The 16852-nt window shown below is 48.1% G+C and overlaps 1 protein-coding gene across 11 annotated transcripts in view; it reads right to left on the bottom strand.

Annotated features, from left to right (window-relative positions):
- Positions 1–5471: 5471 nt before the first annotated feature.
- The window catches only part of TBC1D5 (TBC1 domain family member 5), a 607988-nt gene continuing 596607 nt past the window's right edge, over positions 5472–16852 (bottom strand). For 6 of the 11 annotated variants that reach the window (XM_017875881.1, XM_017875880.1, XM_017875883.1 and 3 more), the window contains 3 exons: positions 16079–16158; positions 15095–15268; positions 9287–9580 (listed from right to left, as the gene is read on the bottom strand). In XM_017875881.1, the coding sequence (XP_017731370.1) occupies positions 9287–9580; positions 15095–15268; positions 16079–16158 (548 nt within the window). The other 5 variants (XM_017875878.1, XM_017875888.1, XM_017875889.1 and 2 more) reach the window with 3 other exon arrangements.

The raw sequence follows: 16852 nt of genomic DNA on the forward strand, positions 1-16852 counted from the left end.
GAGCAGCTCAGGGACAGGAAGGGTAAACTCTGCCTGGCCTTGCTGAGCTAGTTCTCGGGGCTCCCACTGCAAGCTCTGTGGTTAACGCCTCTGCTGACAGCGGACAGGACAGACTTTCTCTGAAAGTCGGAGTTTCTCTGAATCTCTGAGGTGCAGGATTCTCAGAAACCCAGTGGTAGCCTTGTCACACACCATTGCTGTGATGCTGGGTGAGTCACACACATGCCCAGGAACATGCCTCCATATTTTGTGACAGGGTGAGTTTGGTCCCTGGTGCTGCTGCTGCACGGTAGATGGAAGCACAGAGGCTGCTGCGATCATGCAGAGCTTGTCACTTCCAGGAGTTGGAAGCCACCCAAATCCTGCCATTCAGGTGCTGGGGGAGGGGAAGTCCTGAGGGGCAGAGCTTCAGGGCTGTCTGCACACATGTGGCCACATCAGCCCAAGCCTTTGCCTTCCCCATCGCCAGCCCCCATGGGGAGACTGGGAGGAGTTAACGTGGGTGACAGCCAGACCCAGGGCCTGGAGTTTGACAGGCTTAATCCCCTTGCAACACTCCTGCAAGGTGGCCAAGCTAGGCATTTGCCCCAGCCCCACCCCCCAATATTAACGATGGGGAAATGGAGGCTCCCTAAGTTTGCTTGTCTTGCTCATAGTCCCCTCTTGATTGGCTGACAGTGGGCTAGATGGACCCCTGGCATCTTGAGGGTGGAGTCAGGCAGGCAGGGCTCCGGGCACTGGTGTCTGATGGACACTAGTATCTCTGAATGAATTGGGGTTGGTTCTAAGCGACACTGGCTTCTATCTTTCCCCAACCTGTAAGCAGCCTGGGATTTGATCAGAGTTGATTATGACTCTTTCCCCAGGGGTGATGTTTGTGGGAGGCGCAATGTTTATGGGAATGAAAGCCAAGAACGACAAAGAGGTTTAGGTAAAACCTGATACCGGCTGGTCCTCAAGATCTGGGGAGGAGGAGGTTTCCATGCTCTCCCCCACCCCACCGTTCTGGGCTCCCAGAGTCATCTACTCATCTCCTCCTCCTCTACATACTCATATTCACCCCTCACACTCCAGTGGCCCGAGCTCAGTCCCTTCAAGGGAGGCTGGTCTAGTTGTGTCCCTCCCCAGGGGGAAAGGGAGCTGGGACTTCCTGAAGGGTCTCTGCCACATCCTTCCCATCTGAAATTATCTCATTCATTCATTTACTGGGCATTGCCTTTCTCTCCCACTGAATTGCAAGCTCCCTGAGGACAGGCATCTTATCCATCTTGTTCACTGCATGTCTCCAGCCCCCAGCACAGTGTTTGGCACATGGCAGATGCTCATAAATATGGGTGAATAAATAGCTAAGGCTCAGAGTCCCTCTTTTCAAGATAAGAAATGCAGAATCTGGACTTGGACATGAATACATTCAGCAGAAGGCAGGGAGGTAGGACAAAGGCCTGGAGAATGTGTACAGTCCTAAGATGGTAGAGTTTACAAGAGATGGGTCCTGCTAGTCAGAGTATCAGGAAATAGCCACTGCTGCGTAATGACCTTCCCCAAAATTTAGTAGCTTAAAACAATCATTTAGTTTGCTCACAATTTTGTACTTTGGGAAGGGTTTGATGGGTATAGTTTGTCTCTGCTCTGCACAGTGACGTTGAGGCCAAAGGATTCACTTCCAAGATGGTATTGTAAGTTGTTATTGACTGTTGGCTCCTCTCCACAGAGCTGCTTGGGCTTCCTTGCAGCATGGTGGCCAGGTTCCAAGTGTGAATGTACCAAGAGACAAGAAGTAGTTCCCATCTGAAGCTGCATCATGTCCTCCATATTCTACTGGTTGAGAAGTCACAGAGCCAAGATTCAAGGGCCTCTTGATGGGAGTGGTGTCAGAGAGTTTTTGGGTATGCTTTAAAAACATACCTAAGGTTTCCTGGAGGAGAGGAGTGAGCAGCTACACATATTGCAGGGTTTGGATGGGGCCTGTAAGCTCCCTAGTATGGCTGGAGCAGCCTTAGTCTACCACCGGATGACTGAGGCCTCACTCCTGCTACCCTGCAGAAGCCTGCAATGTGCATGGCAGATTATAGTCTCCAAAAGTGGCCGTAGCACTTCCAGTCCCACATGTGCTTCTGGAACATTACCCTCCCCATCAAGAAGTGCTATTGATTTTCACTCCCCTTGAATCTGCATGGGCTTGGGACTACCTTGATGAATAGAATGTGGCAGAATTGATGCTTCTTGTGACTACCTTGATGAAGAGAATGTGGCCTTCTGAGGCCAGTCATAAAAGGTGAAATGGCTTCCACCTACCTGCCTTCCCCTCAGATACTCGTTCTTGGATCCCAGCCACCATTCTGCAAAAAAGCCCAGGCTGCATGTAGGTGCTCCGGCTGACAGCCCAAGCTAAGGTCTCAGCATCAACCATTGGACATCTTAGTGAAAGACCAGCCTTCGAGTCTTCCAAAGACCCAGATAATAGGGGTACCAATGACAAATCATCCCCACTGTGCCCTACCTGAATCCCTGCCCCACACAAGCCGTAAACATCATAAACTCTTGCCCTGTGACACAAAGCAAAATATAATAGGACTTTGGGAAGCAGTTCCATGCGCGGGAGTCTGGTGGAGCCTCACTAAAGAGCAGGTTGGCCACTGAAGCTGGCATTCACCCCTGTAACCTGGATGGCAGGGAGAGGTGTCATGGGCAGAAGAAAGGGCAGGTGTTCAGCCTTGGGCAGAAGGGACGCCAGTGGGGCTAGAGCACAGCCCTGTGGGAATGTGGTGGTCATCAAGGAACCACCTGTCATCCTGAGGGTTCAGAGGGACTCTTGGTGGTATCTGCTTCCAGGAGAAGGGGTGAGGAGGTGAGCTGGAGTCAGAGGAACAAGGCCACTGGCCAGACCTGAAAGTGGGAACAAGGCCTTCTCTGTGGTGGGATAAGAAAGGGTCCGACCAAGCTGTGGGATGGTCCAAGGGCCAGGAAGCTGTGCATAGACCACTGGGCCCTGGCATTGACAGCTGGGTAGCTCAGGACCAGGGGCAGAGCTGAGGGCAGGAGGTAGGGATGTTGAGGGCCGAGCATGTTGTCAGAAAGGCAGTGAACGATGATCTCTTTACAACATGGCCTTTGTCGGTTGTCCTGCCCTTCACAGCACTCTGGGGAGGACTGGGGGTAACATCCGCTGCAGCCCCATCACCTTTCAGTTATACTTACACCTTGTTAAATATCCCTTCACTTTTCTGAGTCTGACACATGGGAGGGGCTCCTGCTGCCAGGCAGCTGCTGGAGTTAAGCCCAGATGATGGGTCGGTGGCATGCCCTCGGGACCCTTCCGGGGCTCCACAGCTGGCACAGCCTGTGCACTCTCTGGTGGTTATCACTGAATGGCTGGGCAGCATCAAGTCCTTCGTGAGGGGCCATCCCCATTACTGCAAGTGCCTGGCTGCTCTAAGTCCACCCCTCAACTCGGTTTCTACCATTTGTTGAGCAGGAAGTGGGAGTGCCCCACCACAGAGGGCAGGCGGCAGGCTCACGCTAGGCCCCGCTCACCCACTCACCTCTGTGGTCTCCTGGAACCCCTCCCAGGCTGCATAGAGGATTTCCTCTGGGCTACCTTAGTATTTAATTTTGTTTTTTCGGTGTTTGTTCCTAATATAGAAACAAGTCTCTTCCAGCCACTCCTGGCAATCTGAGGGGCATTTTGTGTGTCCCCAGCACGTGTGCAGCCTCACACTTTGAGGGTGTCCAATCACATCTGCTGGAGGAACAAGTGGCCCAATGTTGAATGGGCCCTCTGGGTTGGTGTCATCTGTCCCCTCTCACCAACAGATACGCTGCTCAGAGCCCAGAAGTTACCGGTGATACACACATGTCCTTAAAAGGCTAAGAATGCTGGCTGTGGCAGAGGCAAACTACTAAATGAAAAGAGCCTCAGTAGCTCTTCCAGCAGGGCCTGACCAGCTGTGGGTAATGTGCACTTGTGGGGGGGCGGGGCAACTCGGCAGGCCTGGGAGCAAGAACTCACACAGAGGGCCTGCCCTGGCCCTTGAAGAACCACAGACATCGGGGCAGCAGCCTCTCAGCACAGCCCTCATCTGTGAGGACTCTGGGCCCACCTGACAACTGCACTCTCTTCCCACTCACCCCCGGCCTTGGTAGTGGGTGAGCCAAGGACAACCCTTCTGCCTGGAGAAGGGGCTCAGGAAGAAGGGTGTCTAGGGTGCCTTAGCTTGAGTTCTCCAAGAAGCTGACCCTGAGAGAAGATTCGAGAGCAACTGGAACTTAACCCTGCAGGAAAGCTCTGGGAAGCCACCAGCACTCACACCAGGGTGGCTCCACCCAGGGGCTAGGGGGATGGGTCGTTATGCCCTGACTCCTCAGCCTTTGGCTGAGAGCTGCTCCCAGGAGACGGCATTCCCTCACACTTGCTAGCAACTTTCTAGGGCCAGGAGCCCAACCTCAGGTGGAGAGGTGCAGGGAGGGCAGGAGGAGGTTTCAGAAGCAATGAAGTGGTCACACCCAAGGGACATGGGTGAGGCACTCCTGGAGGCCAGTGGGGGATATCAGTGCATATGTGGCTGTCACTGGTCTGAGGAAGCTGGGGTCACCCTCACTAGCATGAGCCATCTGAGGAGTGTACCAGGCCCTCCAACTTTTTGATGGTAGAACCTGTGGGGAGGGGCTGTGCCCATAAGAGGAAAAGCTACTTGCTAGCTGGGCTGGGGACAGAGGCCCAGGCTAGAGATGGACCCAGGTGCAAATTCTAAGCTGCCACTGGCATCAGGGCTCTGCCTAAGCTATAGCGATCCCCCTCCCCATCCCTCCTAGTTTGTCACTTAAGAGTATACTCATCTTTCCCCCATCCTCACCTGTGGCCTTTTCACCAATCCCACATTGGATTGGTGGAAGTGTGGCTACCACGGCAAACCTTGTGCTGATGGATAGCAAGCCATTGGGGCCGTCCCTAAAATGGTCTCTTGGACCAGTGGGCTGAGCAGGGCTGCCTCAGGGTGGGACCCGGGCCTCCCAGCAGCCTCTGAGGTCCTGGCTGTCAATGGTGGGGGTAGGACTACATGACCTCCAGGGGCTCTTCCAGAATTAAGCATCATCTTTGAAACTGTCAGGCATTTCATGGTACGTCAGGCTCTGTGCTAAGTACTTTCAGTTGTTATCCTCTTCAATCCCCACCACACCCTATGAGCTAGATGACTACTATTATCTTCCGTTTGTGGATAAGGAAACTGAGGCCCCAGAAGTTAAGAAACTAGCCCAAGTTAGGAAGGGTATGTCAGAGTTGGGTGTGGGCCCTGGGCCAGGCCTAGGACCTGCCCCGTGGTGCAGTGAGGCTGGACCACAGTGCTGGGGCTGGGACACGGTTCCATCGTCCACTCCCCGCCTGACGATGCACTCCGAGGGACTCCTCTGGGCCGGGCCTGATCAGCACCTTGTGACCCCACACATGGCCTGAAATAAGTCAAGCTACAGTCTCAGTTTCACATTAGTCTTTTATTATAACCATATTGAATGGGATCGCTTTGCCAAAAGGAGAAATCATTTCTTAAATCAATATGAGTTATAGCATAAAGATGGATGAGAAAAAAGCGATAGGACATAAATGGCATCACTGCATATTCCATCAATCAAATGAATTGTGCCACTGTAAGAAAAACTGCTATGACAGCTTGTACATCAAAGTGGTCTCAAGCCTGTTTATACCAACTTTATACATCTTTTTAACACCATAAAAAGAGAGCTTTAGAAAGTAACACTGAGAAAGCAGTCTGGCCTTTGAGAAGGAAGCCTGGCTTGCCAGGTGCCATCCTCAATGCATCCGGCCTCTTCTCTCTGCTCCACAGCCTCCCCAGTGCCCCTCCTCTGGACACACAGGGCAGAGGCCAGGGGCCAGGTGTGTGTCCGCAGGAAAGGAGGGATGGAATTGGTTGTAGCCGCCACAGAACGGCCACTCTATGTGGGGACCTAAGTCCTCCATACACACTCCTGTTCTATGATGAACCCTTGGGGCAGTTTCTTAAAAAAAAAAAAAAAACAAAACACAAAAATAATGTGCATCAACTCTGACAGGTTATTATTAGGAGGCCAGCATGACTTCCACAGAGTTCGCTATGTGTTCAGCATCTCTGACGAAGTGGAGGAGGCATTCCCGTCGAGAGCGGCAACTAACCCCCAACTCCCTAAGGCAGCTTCCTTAGCAACCCCAGGGCTGACACACAAGAGTCCATCGGTCATCAGCAGACAAGGCAAATCACAGGGAGGTCCTGGTTTTTTTTTTAGACTCACATTCTTTCTGCAATGATGTTATTTCTTTTCAGATTGCCGTTACCTCTGAACATCAGCAGGAGGTCAGCTTTGGCAGAGTAATCCAGTGTAACTAAATGTTTAACGTGTTATCTGACCCTGTGGCATACACTCAAGGTAAGGCAAAGTAATTAGACTTGCTAGTCTGTAACTCTCACACGTAATGTACAAAGCTAAAGTTTACCTCAAATTCCAATCTGATCAAAAAGGAATGCATAAAACACATGGGGCATATATAAAAAAAGGAGATGATGATGGGAATTAATCTAAGCTTCGTGTATACAAAATGTATTTAACTGCTAATAATCAAAACATAAGAAGAGTTCCACTGATTATTACATTTGTTAACAAAACACAATATATTCAAGATTTTAAAAATGTGCAAGTAAACATAAGTATTTGACAAAATAATAAAAGGAACACATATTCTTTAATAGCACTGTAACTAATAAAATTGCAAATAATACTCAACTATGAAGAATTAAAAAAAAACACTTAAAAAACAAAAGGCAGTAATACAATTGTCTGAGTATGAGCCTGTGGGAATTTGAGGCTGGTACTGCCCATGACCTACTGTTCTTGTATGTCTCTCTCCAAAGAGGGCGTGAGCTTGTTGGGGGACACAGAAGCAATATCTCTGAGTGAACCCATTGGTCCTCACATGCCACCAACATAGGAGCGCAGGAGAGAGAGGACCAAGAGAACATGCCTCTAGCGTGCAGCAGGGCTGGGAGTTTTCAGTGACTATTAAACACCCAGCCAACTGCAGGGAGCCAGCGGAGAGCCTTATTGGCATGGTGGGTGCCTAGTGACTCTTGCAGGGCCAGTGACCTCAGCTATCATGACTCTAGCTCTAGGGTAAAGGAAATACTAGAGGTCAGCAGGTGACAGTGGCCCAGCTGCCCAGGGATGACCAGCTTTGTGGTCCTTTCCAGTCGGTCCCAGAGCCCTGGCGGGAACAGTTCTACACCTCTTACTTGAGAACTGAAAACACTGACACCTTCCCAAGGTGCGAAAGTGACCAATGGCAACCCTGCACAGTTGCAAGGCCACTCACTGTATGGGGGCCCCGTGGCTTACAAAGTGTTGTCATAGGGGTATGTGCTTGGCAGCAACTTACTCAGAGGTGCTGAGAGGAACACTCAGAGCCAGAAGCCAGGGAGCTACTGTGTGTACCTGCCAGGCAACTGCCCAGTGGTTGAAGGCCAGACAACCTGTTGTCTGGCAAAACCAGAGTTATTATTCACCTTACGTGCTGATGTGGTAAGAGGAGATTTCCCTGCTAGAGTTTAAGAGCAAACTGCAAAGCTAATGAGAACCCTCTCTGCAGTAGCTGACTTGAGAGTGAGTCACCATTTTCTTGGAGGGCAGGTGGGAAATCATGTCATTATCACATTTGTCTATACAGATATATAAGGTGAGCAGTAGGGGGGAAGTAAACAGTATCTGTTCCTCTATACTGAGCTTTCATTTGTTACCATGAAGGCCTCCACTGCCCAGCTGCCTCGCCATCCTCTGAGGACAGGCTCAAAGAGTCAGTCATCCCTGGTGTGGCTGCTCTCCCTGATGGCGCGAGACAGGCACTGTGTCCCTCTGCCATCCTCACCCATTCCTGTTAGAATTCCTGCGCAGGCAAAGGAGAGGAAAAGCATCCTTTCCAGGGAATCTTCTTTAAAGAGAGAAACAACTCATGTGATGCTCTGTGCCCATCATGGTTTCCTAAGGTGCTGACTGACAGGGGGGAGAGTCTCTGTGCTGAGCCAGGAAGGCACTGGCATGTCAGACCCGGTCCTGGCAGTGGTGCCCAGGATGCAGGGTTCACAGATGAGCACAGGCCCTGCAGTTCCTACATTTGACTTCCAAGAAGGGAAGGGGGTGTGCAGAAATCCTGCGTGATCTTGGCATCTGGAATGTTCTCTAGGTATCCTTATTCCCCACAGAAGGGGCTCTAGGTCCAATTCTCTAAGTCTTATGACTGCTACTTTAAGGCCAATGAGGAATCCTGACTTTGGGTGGGAACGAACTTGGGTTTTTCCCTTTACTCCTCAGTTGAAAGGTATATATACAGCTCTGAAACCAGAGAAACTTGACTAGAAAACTGTCTGAAAGATGTTTATCCCATAAAGTCAAGGTCACATTTTCCATCTGAAGGATAGTAATATTCTTATATCTTTTGAAATCAGTGCAGCAAAAACTGGCTTATAGTAACCTTGTTTTCTGGCTATGAAAGATTCTAAAAGGTGAAATACAATTGTTTAAGGAGAGACATTGATGGCCTAAGGATTGGAGATGCATTCTTTAATACATCAAAAAAAAAAAAAAAAAAAAATCTAATGCTACATCACACCTAAATATGATTCCTAAGTTTAGACCCTGTTTGCAGAGATCATTATAACTTTGAGAGGTCAGTAATGAGTTTGTTTTTTTCCCCCCAGCCCTGGAATCCACTAGTTCTAGTTCATTCTATCGCATTTAGATCTGCGATATGGCTTCCCAATGCAGGAATAAAGTAGGCTGAGACAGATTTCCACAGAGGAAGCTTTCTTGGTATAAACCAGTTTTCCTATGTCTGATGCTTTGAGGGACAGAAGATAGGAAAATAACTATTTCTCCTCCTTCTAAGTATAACTGATGGAGTTGCCACACATTCTTGGCTGGGAAGAAGGGACAGAGGAAAAGTGTTTCTACTTTTCTAACTGTGAGTGTGATACTGGGTATGTAACTCAGCTCTAACTCAGAGCAAGAGTCGGGTAGGGGTTAGGTAAGGGCCCAGAAAGCCCTGTCTGCATTTGGCAAACCTAAGCCTGTGTGCTTTGTGGCCATATATGCTTCTCTCTAAAGGGTTTCAAAGGGCTGGACCAATGCCAAATGCATGCCGGGAAGGAAGGAGTGGTTTCAGAAGGGTCTCCACTGGGCGAGCCTCAGTCTGGCCTTGGAGCCACTAAAGGGTGGCTGGATCCCTGTGGGGCAGGACTGGGCACTGTGGTCAGATGTCCAGGGGACTCACAATGGTGAAGCCAGAGTCCTTGCTACTGTCGTCATCAGGGCTGGAGCTGGGGTTGCTGGAGGAAGCTGAGGCTGGGCCCATCAGCGGATCTGAGAACACCAGTGGGGAGCAGGCTAGGGCCTGGCTTTTCCCAGAGGAGCTTCTGAGGGTGCGAAGAGGCTGGGCCTGGCCAGAGAAGGAGCCCCTGGCACTGCTCCCATCATCTTCTTTGGAAATCAGGATGAAGTCATCGGAACTCCCTCTATCGGTGCACCCTGGCGTTTCTGAAGAGGCCTGTGAAGTGCAGTCAGAAGTACAGGTGGATGAAAGAAGAAACTGGCAAAGAACTGAGTGGAAGGCCCTGTGAACTGGAGGACGCGCTGTGGAAAGCTAGGCCACCTCAGCCTACATTCGATCTTGAAAGACGCAGTGTTTGACCTGCTGCCGCGAAGCCCACGCATTTACCAGTGGTGCGGTGCCAGCAGCATCTTGTAAGCCCCTCCAAAGCCAAATGCTGGCTTCCCTGGGGGAACAAAGTAAAGCTCCTGTTTGACAAGCTTCAGACGGAGGCAGTGCCTGTGCTGCTGGGGAGAGCCCAGGTTCAGGAGCTGGCCAATAGGTTGCAGGCAGAATCCCTACCAGCCTCATGTGGGACCCTGCCACACAAATCACCCATCCTTCTTGAACTTTAACTTTCATCTGTGAAACAGGGATAAAGACAAGTGTCTTCCTCCTAATGTGTTGTCATGATAGAGTGAGATGACATGGGCAGCTGCTGGCTCCCTAATGTGAGCTGCCAGATCTGGAGTAATTTTATTACTGGCTAGAAGGATAGCTTTCAGAAGGCCTAATGTATTTCATCTCATATAGATCTCATTGCTAGCTCATCTTGGGTATGCACATGGGGGTCTCCTGGAGCAATGGTGGTAACCACTAGGTTCTATGAATGGGAAAACCAAGAATGGCAATTGCAAAGTTATAATGGCAAAAAGTATAGAGATAGAATTGCTTTACTCAACAATTATTTTCTTTTCTTTCTAAGCAATTATGAGTAGCTTTTTATTTTTTAACTTAATAAAGTTAACATCCACGAACACAGGTAAAGGTTTTGGGTTAGCAAAGCCATAGTTTGACCAAGGACATCCAGTGCCAGCCTGGCAGAAAGAACACCTCACCCAGTGGTGCTGTAAGGCGATGTAGTGCCCACACCTGCCTCCCTCACCCTGCCGGCCTACCCTCCCCACTGCACGGGTGGAGTCTCGGGCTGGGGTCTCCAGTCTAATGAGATATATGGAGACCCCTGACTGGAAGGGTCTCCTGAGTCCTTGGGCCTCCTGACTGGCATGGCCTCAGCCATCTGTGGGCTGTGTGCAGAGCCAAGAAGGGGAGTGAGAAACATCTCTCAGGGAAATCTGGCCTTGAGCCCTGACTGACAGGCCCCTCTCTAAATCTCACGTCCTCCTCAGTGATGTAGGGGGCGAGTGGCTAAATAATGGCTGGGGAACCTTCCACCTCTAATGATTCACCAACCTTTAGGATATTCAGTTGGAGAACATAAACAAAATTGGCCTTTAAGATCACAGAGCTGCAATAGGCCTTGAGGTTCTTCATCTCAGGTTCTAAAGCTGCTAACATTCTATCAACACATTAACTCCTACACAAGCGAAGAAAAACGTAGCACACGGTAGTCTGGTAGCAGGGCATGTGATCTCAAATGGCACTGGAGCTGTTGGGTAGAGAAGGACTGTCTTTTTTCTGAGTTGGAGGAAAAGAACTCAAATCTCTTCCCCATGACTGTCTCTATATAAGGTGCACCTGGTGAGAGCCGTGCTGCCTTTGGGGAGTGCACTGAAAGCTGCTGGGGAATCAACAGAGGCCCTTGGGTTTGACTTCTTCCAGAGTGTAGACAGTTGTCCTGCACTGTAAACTGTGAAAATCTTGACCTCTCACCACAACACAGGGCTGGAATGCTACTTGGTGGAGCTTATCCTAGGTTGAAAATAGAAGAGCATGTTTAGCAGGGCCTAGTTTTTAGAGTGGTGCCTCTGCTTCAGAGATACTGAGATCACTTATTCTCTAGCTTACAGTAAAGATGTCAGTAAGATTCTGAAGTGGAGAAATACTTTTCAAAGCCCATGAGTAAAAGTAAAGATAGTTTCTACCATTACTCTAGTTATTTGGCATGCTTCCCCCAATTCCTAGATGAAGGTCACAGGCTGCCTTCATAGACAAAGCAAGTTAAGAGCTGACAGGTCCTTAGCAGGCATTTCATTTTCTTTTATTGACCCCCTCCTTGCCCCTTTGCATTACAGATCAAGCAAACAAGCCCAAATAGGAGACCTGGTAGCTTGGCCAATGTCACAAGGTACAAAAAAAGACCCCACTCTTCTGGACGCCCACCTATAATTTTTTTCTAGATGCAGAGCTGACTTCTTTATGGACTTCTCTAGCAGCCTTAACTGCTATCTGGTGCCATTTATAACATTTACAGAAGTGTTGTAAATCCCTAGGTCAATCCTCTCTTTTTACCAGATATGGGTAAGTCTTACACAATTAGATGAGTTTTCAACCTGTCAGTCCTGCCTAAAACTAGCCAGGATCATCACAACACATATCCCTCTTACCCACTTTCTGCTATCTTCCCAGTCCTACCCCATTTCATAGCTTGAGTTTAGGATGGTTGTAGAAGCAGGTGAGCCCAACTATAGACCAGCACTGTTCAACAGACATTTTCCACGATGATGGAAATGTTCTCTATCTGTGCTACTCAATACAGCAGCCCCTAGCCACAGGTGGATACCAAACACTTGAAAAGTGGCTAGTGTGACTGAGGAACTGAATTTTTAATTCTATTGAAATTCAGCGCATTTAAATTTAAATAGCTATGTGGCTGGTGGCTATAATAGTGGACAATATGCGGATTAAAACAGGGGACCCAAGTACCAAAAGGGCAAGTGATGCGCTGGCTGACTAATGGACCCAGGGTCCCACAAAGTCTGCCTTCTACTGTAGTTGATTTGAGTTAGTTCATCAAATACTTCCCAAAGGAATGTGTGAGGATAGATGCTGAGAAGGGAGGGAGAGCGTGTAGCTCTTCTCACTCTATAGAACACAATTTCACAAGACTGCTGTTTTCAGAGCTGGAGGTAAGATTTGCAAACCAAACAGAAAGAACACTATGAGCCATATCACACCAACCTTACAGTGAGGAGCAGGGCATGTGAATTCCCACAAAGGAAGAACACTTTCACAGTTGCTTTTGAGGAAGGGCATCGGCAGGAGGACCATGAGCCATGTGTCACTAGGCAGGGGAGCCTGGTCCTTCTGCACTATCTTTTAGACATTATTTACTGATTAACCAAGAAAGCAACGAAAACCCATCCCTAAGTCAGGAATGTGCTATGACACAACCCATTACAAACCCAACATGTGGTGCTTACATCTCCAATGCGTCAAGAACCTGCCTAGCACTGCTCCCCTAGGCCCTGGCCCTCCATAACTGGGAGCTCATGAGAGCAGGGGATATATCCCATAGTCTTGGACAGTAAAACCAGTTCCTGGCACAGCAGGCCCTTGAAGCCTTCAGAACTCCCACTTGGCTCTCTTGGGACGCATGTTCCTGGGTGTAGCCTGTCCATAGCCCTCTGTACCTCTTCCCACAAGCAGTGAGGAGGAAAACCTAGCCAGCTCCAAGCACTGATGAGTTAGCTCCTGCAGGAAGAAGGTGGGTACTTGGCAGCTATCTCATGTCTGGTAGACCCCCTGGGCCTTTATCAGCCTAGCCCAGATCCTTGGGCTTTGCAGTGGAAGGCCCCATGCACTTGGCTTCTTTCTGACTTGCTTGCTTGAATTCAGGAATTCTCTCAAGAAATCTCAAGATTTCCCTGAAGGAGAGAGGAGAGCACTGCTTCTCTGTTTCTCTCTTCTTCAGTAAAACCTTTTTCAGGAGTACTGGCTTTGTATAAACTGCTAACAGCTATGGGGAAGGGCCATGGCAGAGAAGAGGTAGAGAAGATAAGCCATTTTATTTTCACTTGTGGGGTCTTCAGCCCCAGGAAGGGCTGACTGTGTCTCAGAAGCACACACAGAGGTGCCGTGTCTCTTGGATGCTGCACGTGATGGGGCCCTGCCAGAACGAGGGCGCAGTTTCATTCACACAGACACACCTCATGGCTAGCTTATCTTGGGTATGTACGGCGGGGTCCACTGGGGCAGCAGTGGTCATTGGTAGGTTCTTACAAATACAGAAACCAGGGATGACAACTGCAAAGTATAATCATTAAGTTTTAAATTTAACAAATTCATTAGTGATTTTAAAATATCTTTTTCCTGTAGCAAACTGACACATTCAACTAAAAAATTATGCTAAAGTTTTAAATAAAATTTTCAATTATAAATGCATTGTGGCTGGGCCTACACTCAGTAATATTTGAATAAGTAAATGATCATTGAAAAATAAAACATCTGTGCAAGGAAGGAGAATCTGTGAAGAAACGAATGAAATTAAACTGGCAGTATCACTGTCGCATTCATGTGGCTACAAATGCAGAGCCAAACCACTCCATGAACATTTCATACGGCCTCAAGAGGAAGTCACCCACGGAGTCTCTCTTCTGGAAGAGCACCCTTAAAACTGAAAAACATTCCCACTCAAATGTCATTTTGCTGTTTTAAAATCACACAAAAAATAAATAATTTACAAGTGTCTGAATGCTAGTTTTTGAGAAAGTGACTTAGATAATATTTTGCTAATGTTCATTTTCCAAGATGAAAATTTGTGAGCTGATTTAAAAAATATTATTAATAATTTAAAATATAGGTGGGAAATGAACAATCTCTTTGTCTTATCAGATAATGGACAGCAAGGCAGCATGGTGGGACTGAAGCTTACTGGGTTGGGGCAGGGTTTCTGAAAACATAATGCCTGGCAGGCTAAGTGCCTCTGGCCTTGGAGCCTGTGTGTGTCTCTCTGACCTTCATTTTCTCACTGGTCAAATGAGCAGGCAGGACTAGGCACGTAAGGAAGCTGTAGGAAGATCCTTTGTAGCTGGGAAATTCTGTGGTTCTATGTTAAAACAAATGATATACAATGTTGACATCTGAGAGTAGGGGTCAGCCAACTAGGGCCAAATCCAGCCTGTGGCCTGTTTTTGGATGACCCCCAAGCTGAGCATGGTTTATATATTTTAAAGGGTTGTGATAAAGCAAAACAAGATACAAACACACACACACACACAAAAACAATGAATATGTGACACAGATGACCGTATGTTGCCTGCAAATCCTGAAATACTTACTCTGTAGCCCTTTACAGACCCCTGCCCCAGATGGCAGACATTAATGAGAAGTCCCTCCCCATGAAGGCAGCAAGAAAGTAAGTTTGGCAAAAAAGGTTCTAGCAAAGTGAAATCCACTCGAGATAGCATTAGGAAAGCGTAGACAGTACTTCCTAAAGGGGAAAAGAGGCATCAACTGGAGGCAACTGACAACTGAGACAGAGATCCAGCTTTCCCATCCCACAGAATGGGCATGGCAGGAGGCTCAAGCAACACTGCTGCATACAGGTTTGTAGGGCACTTACCGCATGACTCTGGGAGACACTTGTCTCATCAGTATCATTGTGAATGGCACCCCCTGCAGCACAGAGTGCACAGGCTGCACAGCTCTACACAGCACCTCCACAGCTGAACTTCACACATGATAATTTGAAGTAACTTTGATAGGGTTTATATGATTCTTAACTCTGAGGAACTTATGTGAATGTGCTCCCTTTGAGTTAATGTAACATGTGCATCAGAGCTTCTGTACCTGTTTAATGACCCCAGACATTTGATCACTCTGGCCCTGGCCTTGGCCCTGGCCTCGGCCCTGGCCCTGGCCACTGGAGCAGTAGTGGTTGTCTGCGATGGTGATCTGTTCATTCTCTTCAGCCTCTAGCTGGCTCTGGTTAAAACGCAGGGAACCTTTTAGAATGTCTTTGATCTGTGTTCAAAGAAGAAGAAAATAAATGAATAAAATGGATGAGTTTGTTTTCAGATGCTAGCTAAATCTCTCAGACATTTAAACTAGCCTTGTCATCAATCATTTTTAATAGTATGAATATTAGTATTTTACTATAAGAAATAAATAATGAGAAAAAAATCTAATTTTATCAAAGCTGCTGGCTTAGCAGTGAGTAAGAAAAATGTCAGGACATTTAATAGCCAGGTTCTCACAGGGTCACATATGGGAGTCACACACTTAACACTATCTTAAAACAGGAAGCATAATTTGCCTCCACATCCACCCCCACTGCACAGCTTGCTCACTAAAGTGGCTCCACCTGAGCTGGACTGTTCATAGCATAGGTAGGCATCTGGAAACAGCATACTCTTTTTCACTGACATTTATGTTTCATTTAGATCTTCGAGGCTTGAGTCAATGTGGTCCTTGAGGGTCTAAGGCCTGCTGTAGGTACTAATTATGACTTGTGCTCCAAAGACATTCATGAATCCATGGATGAATGACTGAATATGATGCTGGTCTACCTACACTAGCTTTGGGTAAGGAACAAATAGAATGGGTTTGGTAAGAGGAAGGAGAGGAGTGGAAAATGGAAAACCAGTGTGGGTCAGATATAATCGTTAGAAGGAACAGGGGGCATAAAGAGGTGGAGATGCAGAGGGGGCTCTGTCTGGGAAGAAATAAGGGTTAGGGGGATGCTGGCTCTAACATCATGGTGCTACATGCCCTGGGAGTCCCTCCCCACAGCAGGAGGGACACAAAGAAATAGTGTCAGAGCAATGCACATACCTGTTTTAATCCTGCCAGGGAAACCAGAATTTGATCTTCTTTTTCCAAATTTTCTTGTAATATCACATCTTGAATATTTACTGAAAATAGAAGAATGACATTTCATAACCAATGCTCCGAGCATAACCTACCTGCTGCCACACCATAACTTCAGACAGGCTTGGGAAGTTTTCTGCCAAATCTCACAGCAACTGTTCCCACAAAGGATGCTCTGCAAACTGCAGATGGGGAAGCTGCAGCGTTGAGTGGAGAGGGCAGCACTAGGCCTGGTACACACAGCCTCCCCTCCAACATTCCATGCATGTGCTCTCATCATGACAGATGTGTCTTCACTTCCAACAAGAGATCTGGGTACCTCTTGCTGACATGATGTGGCCGACAGCCTGGGCCATTCATCTAATCTCTAGGAGGAAGCTTTTCAGCCTGGGCTTCCTACATAGCCTCAAGGGTCAATGATGTTACCTCACCTCTCTCTAAAGACAAATTCCTTCCAGGTGACTGAAATTAATAAAGAAACTGTCTTTAAGGATTTATAATGTAAAACATGTTGCCATTTCAACATAATAGTAAAAATGAGAGGCCAAACTCATGGCACTACAGGTTGTCATTAGATGACAATGTCTGTGGAGTCTCCTCCAGGAGACTTAGCCGCCACATGAGAAGTCTCTCCTCCAGACCTGATCTGAGGAACCCACCAAGCCAGCTTCTGACCATCAGGCTCAGCACTGCACTGAGTTGCTTGCCTGTTGGTATGTTAAACACTCAGTGGTCCTT

Source organism: Rhinopithecus bieti, unplaced genomic scaffold (genome assembly GCF_001698545.2).
Source record: "Rhinopithecus bieti isolate Rb0 unplaced genomic scaffold, ASM169854v2 scaffold_8220, whole genome shotgun sequence".
NCBI classification, from domain to species: Eukaryota; Metazoa; Chordata; class Mammalia; order Primates; family Cercopithecidae; genus Rhinopithecus; species Rhinopithecus bieti.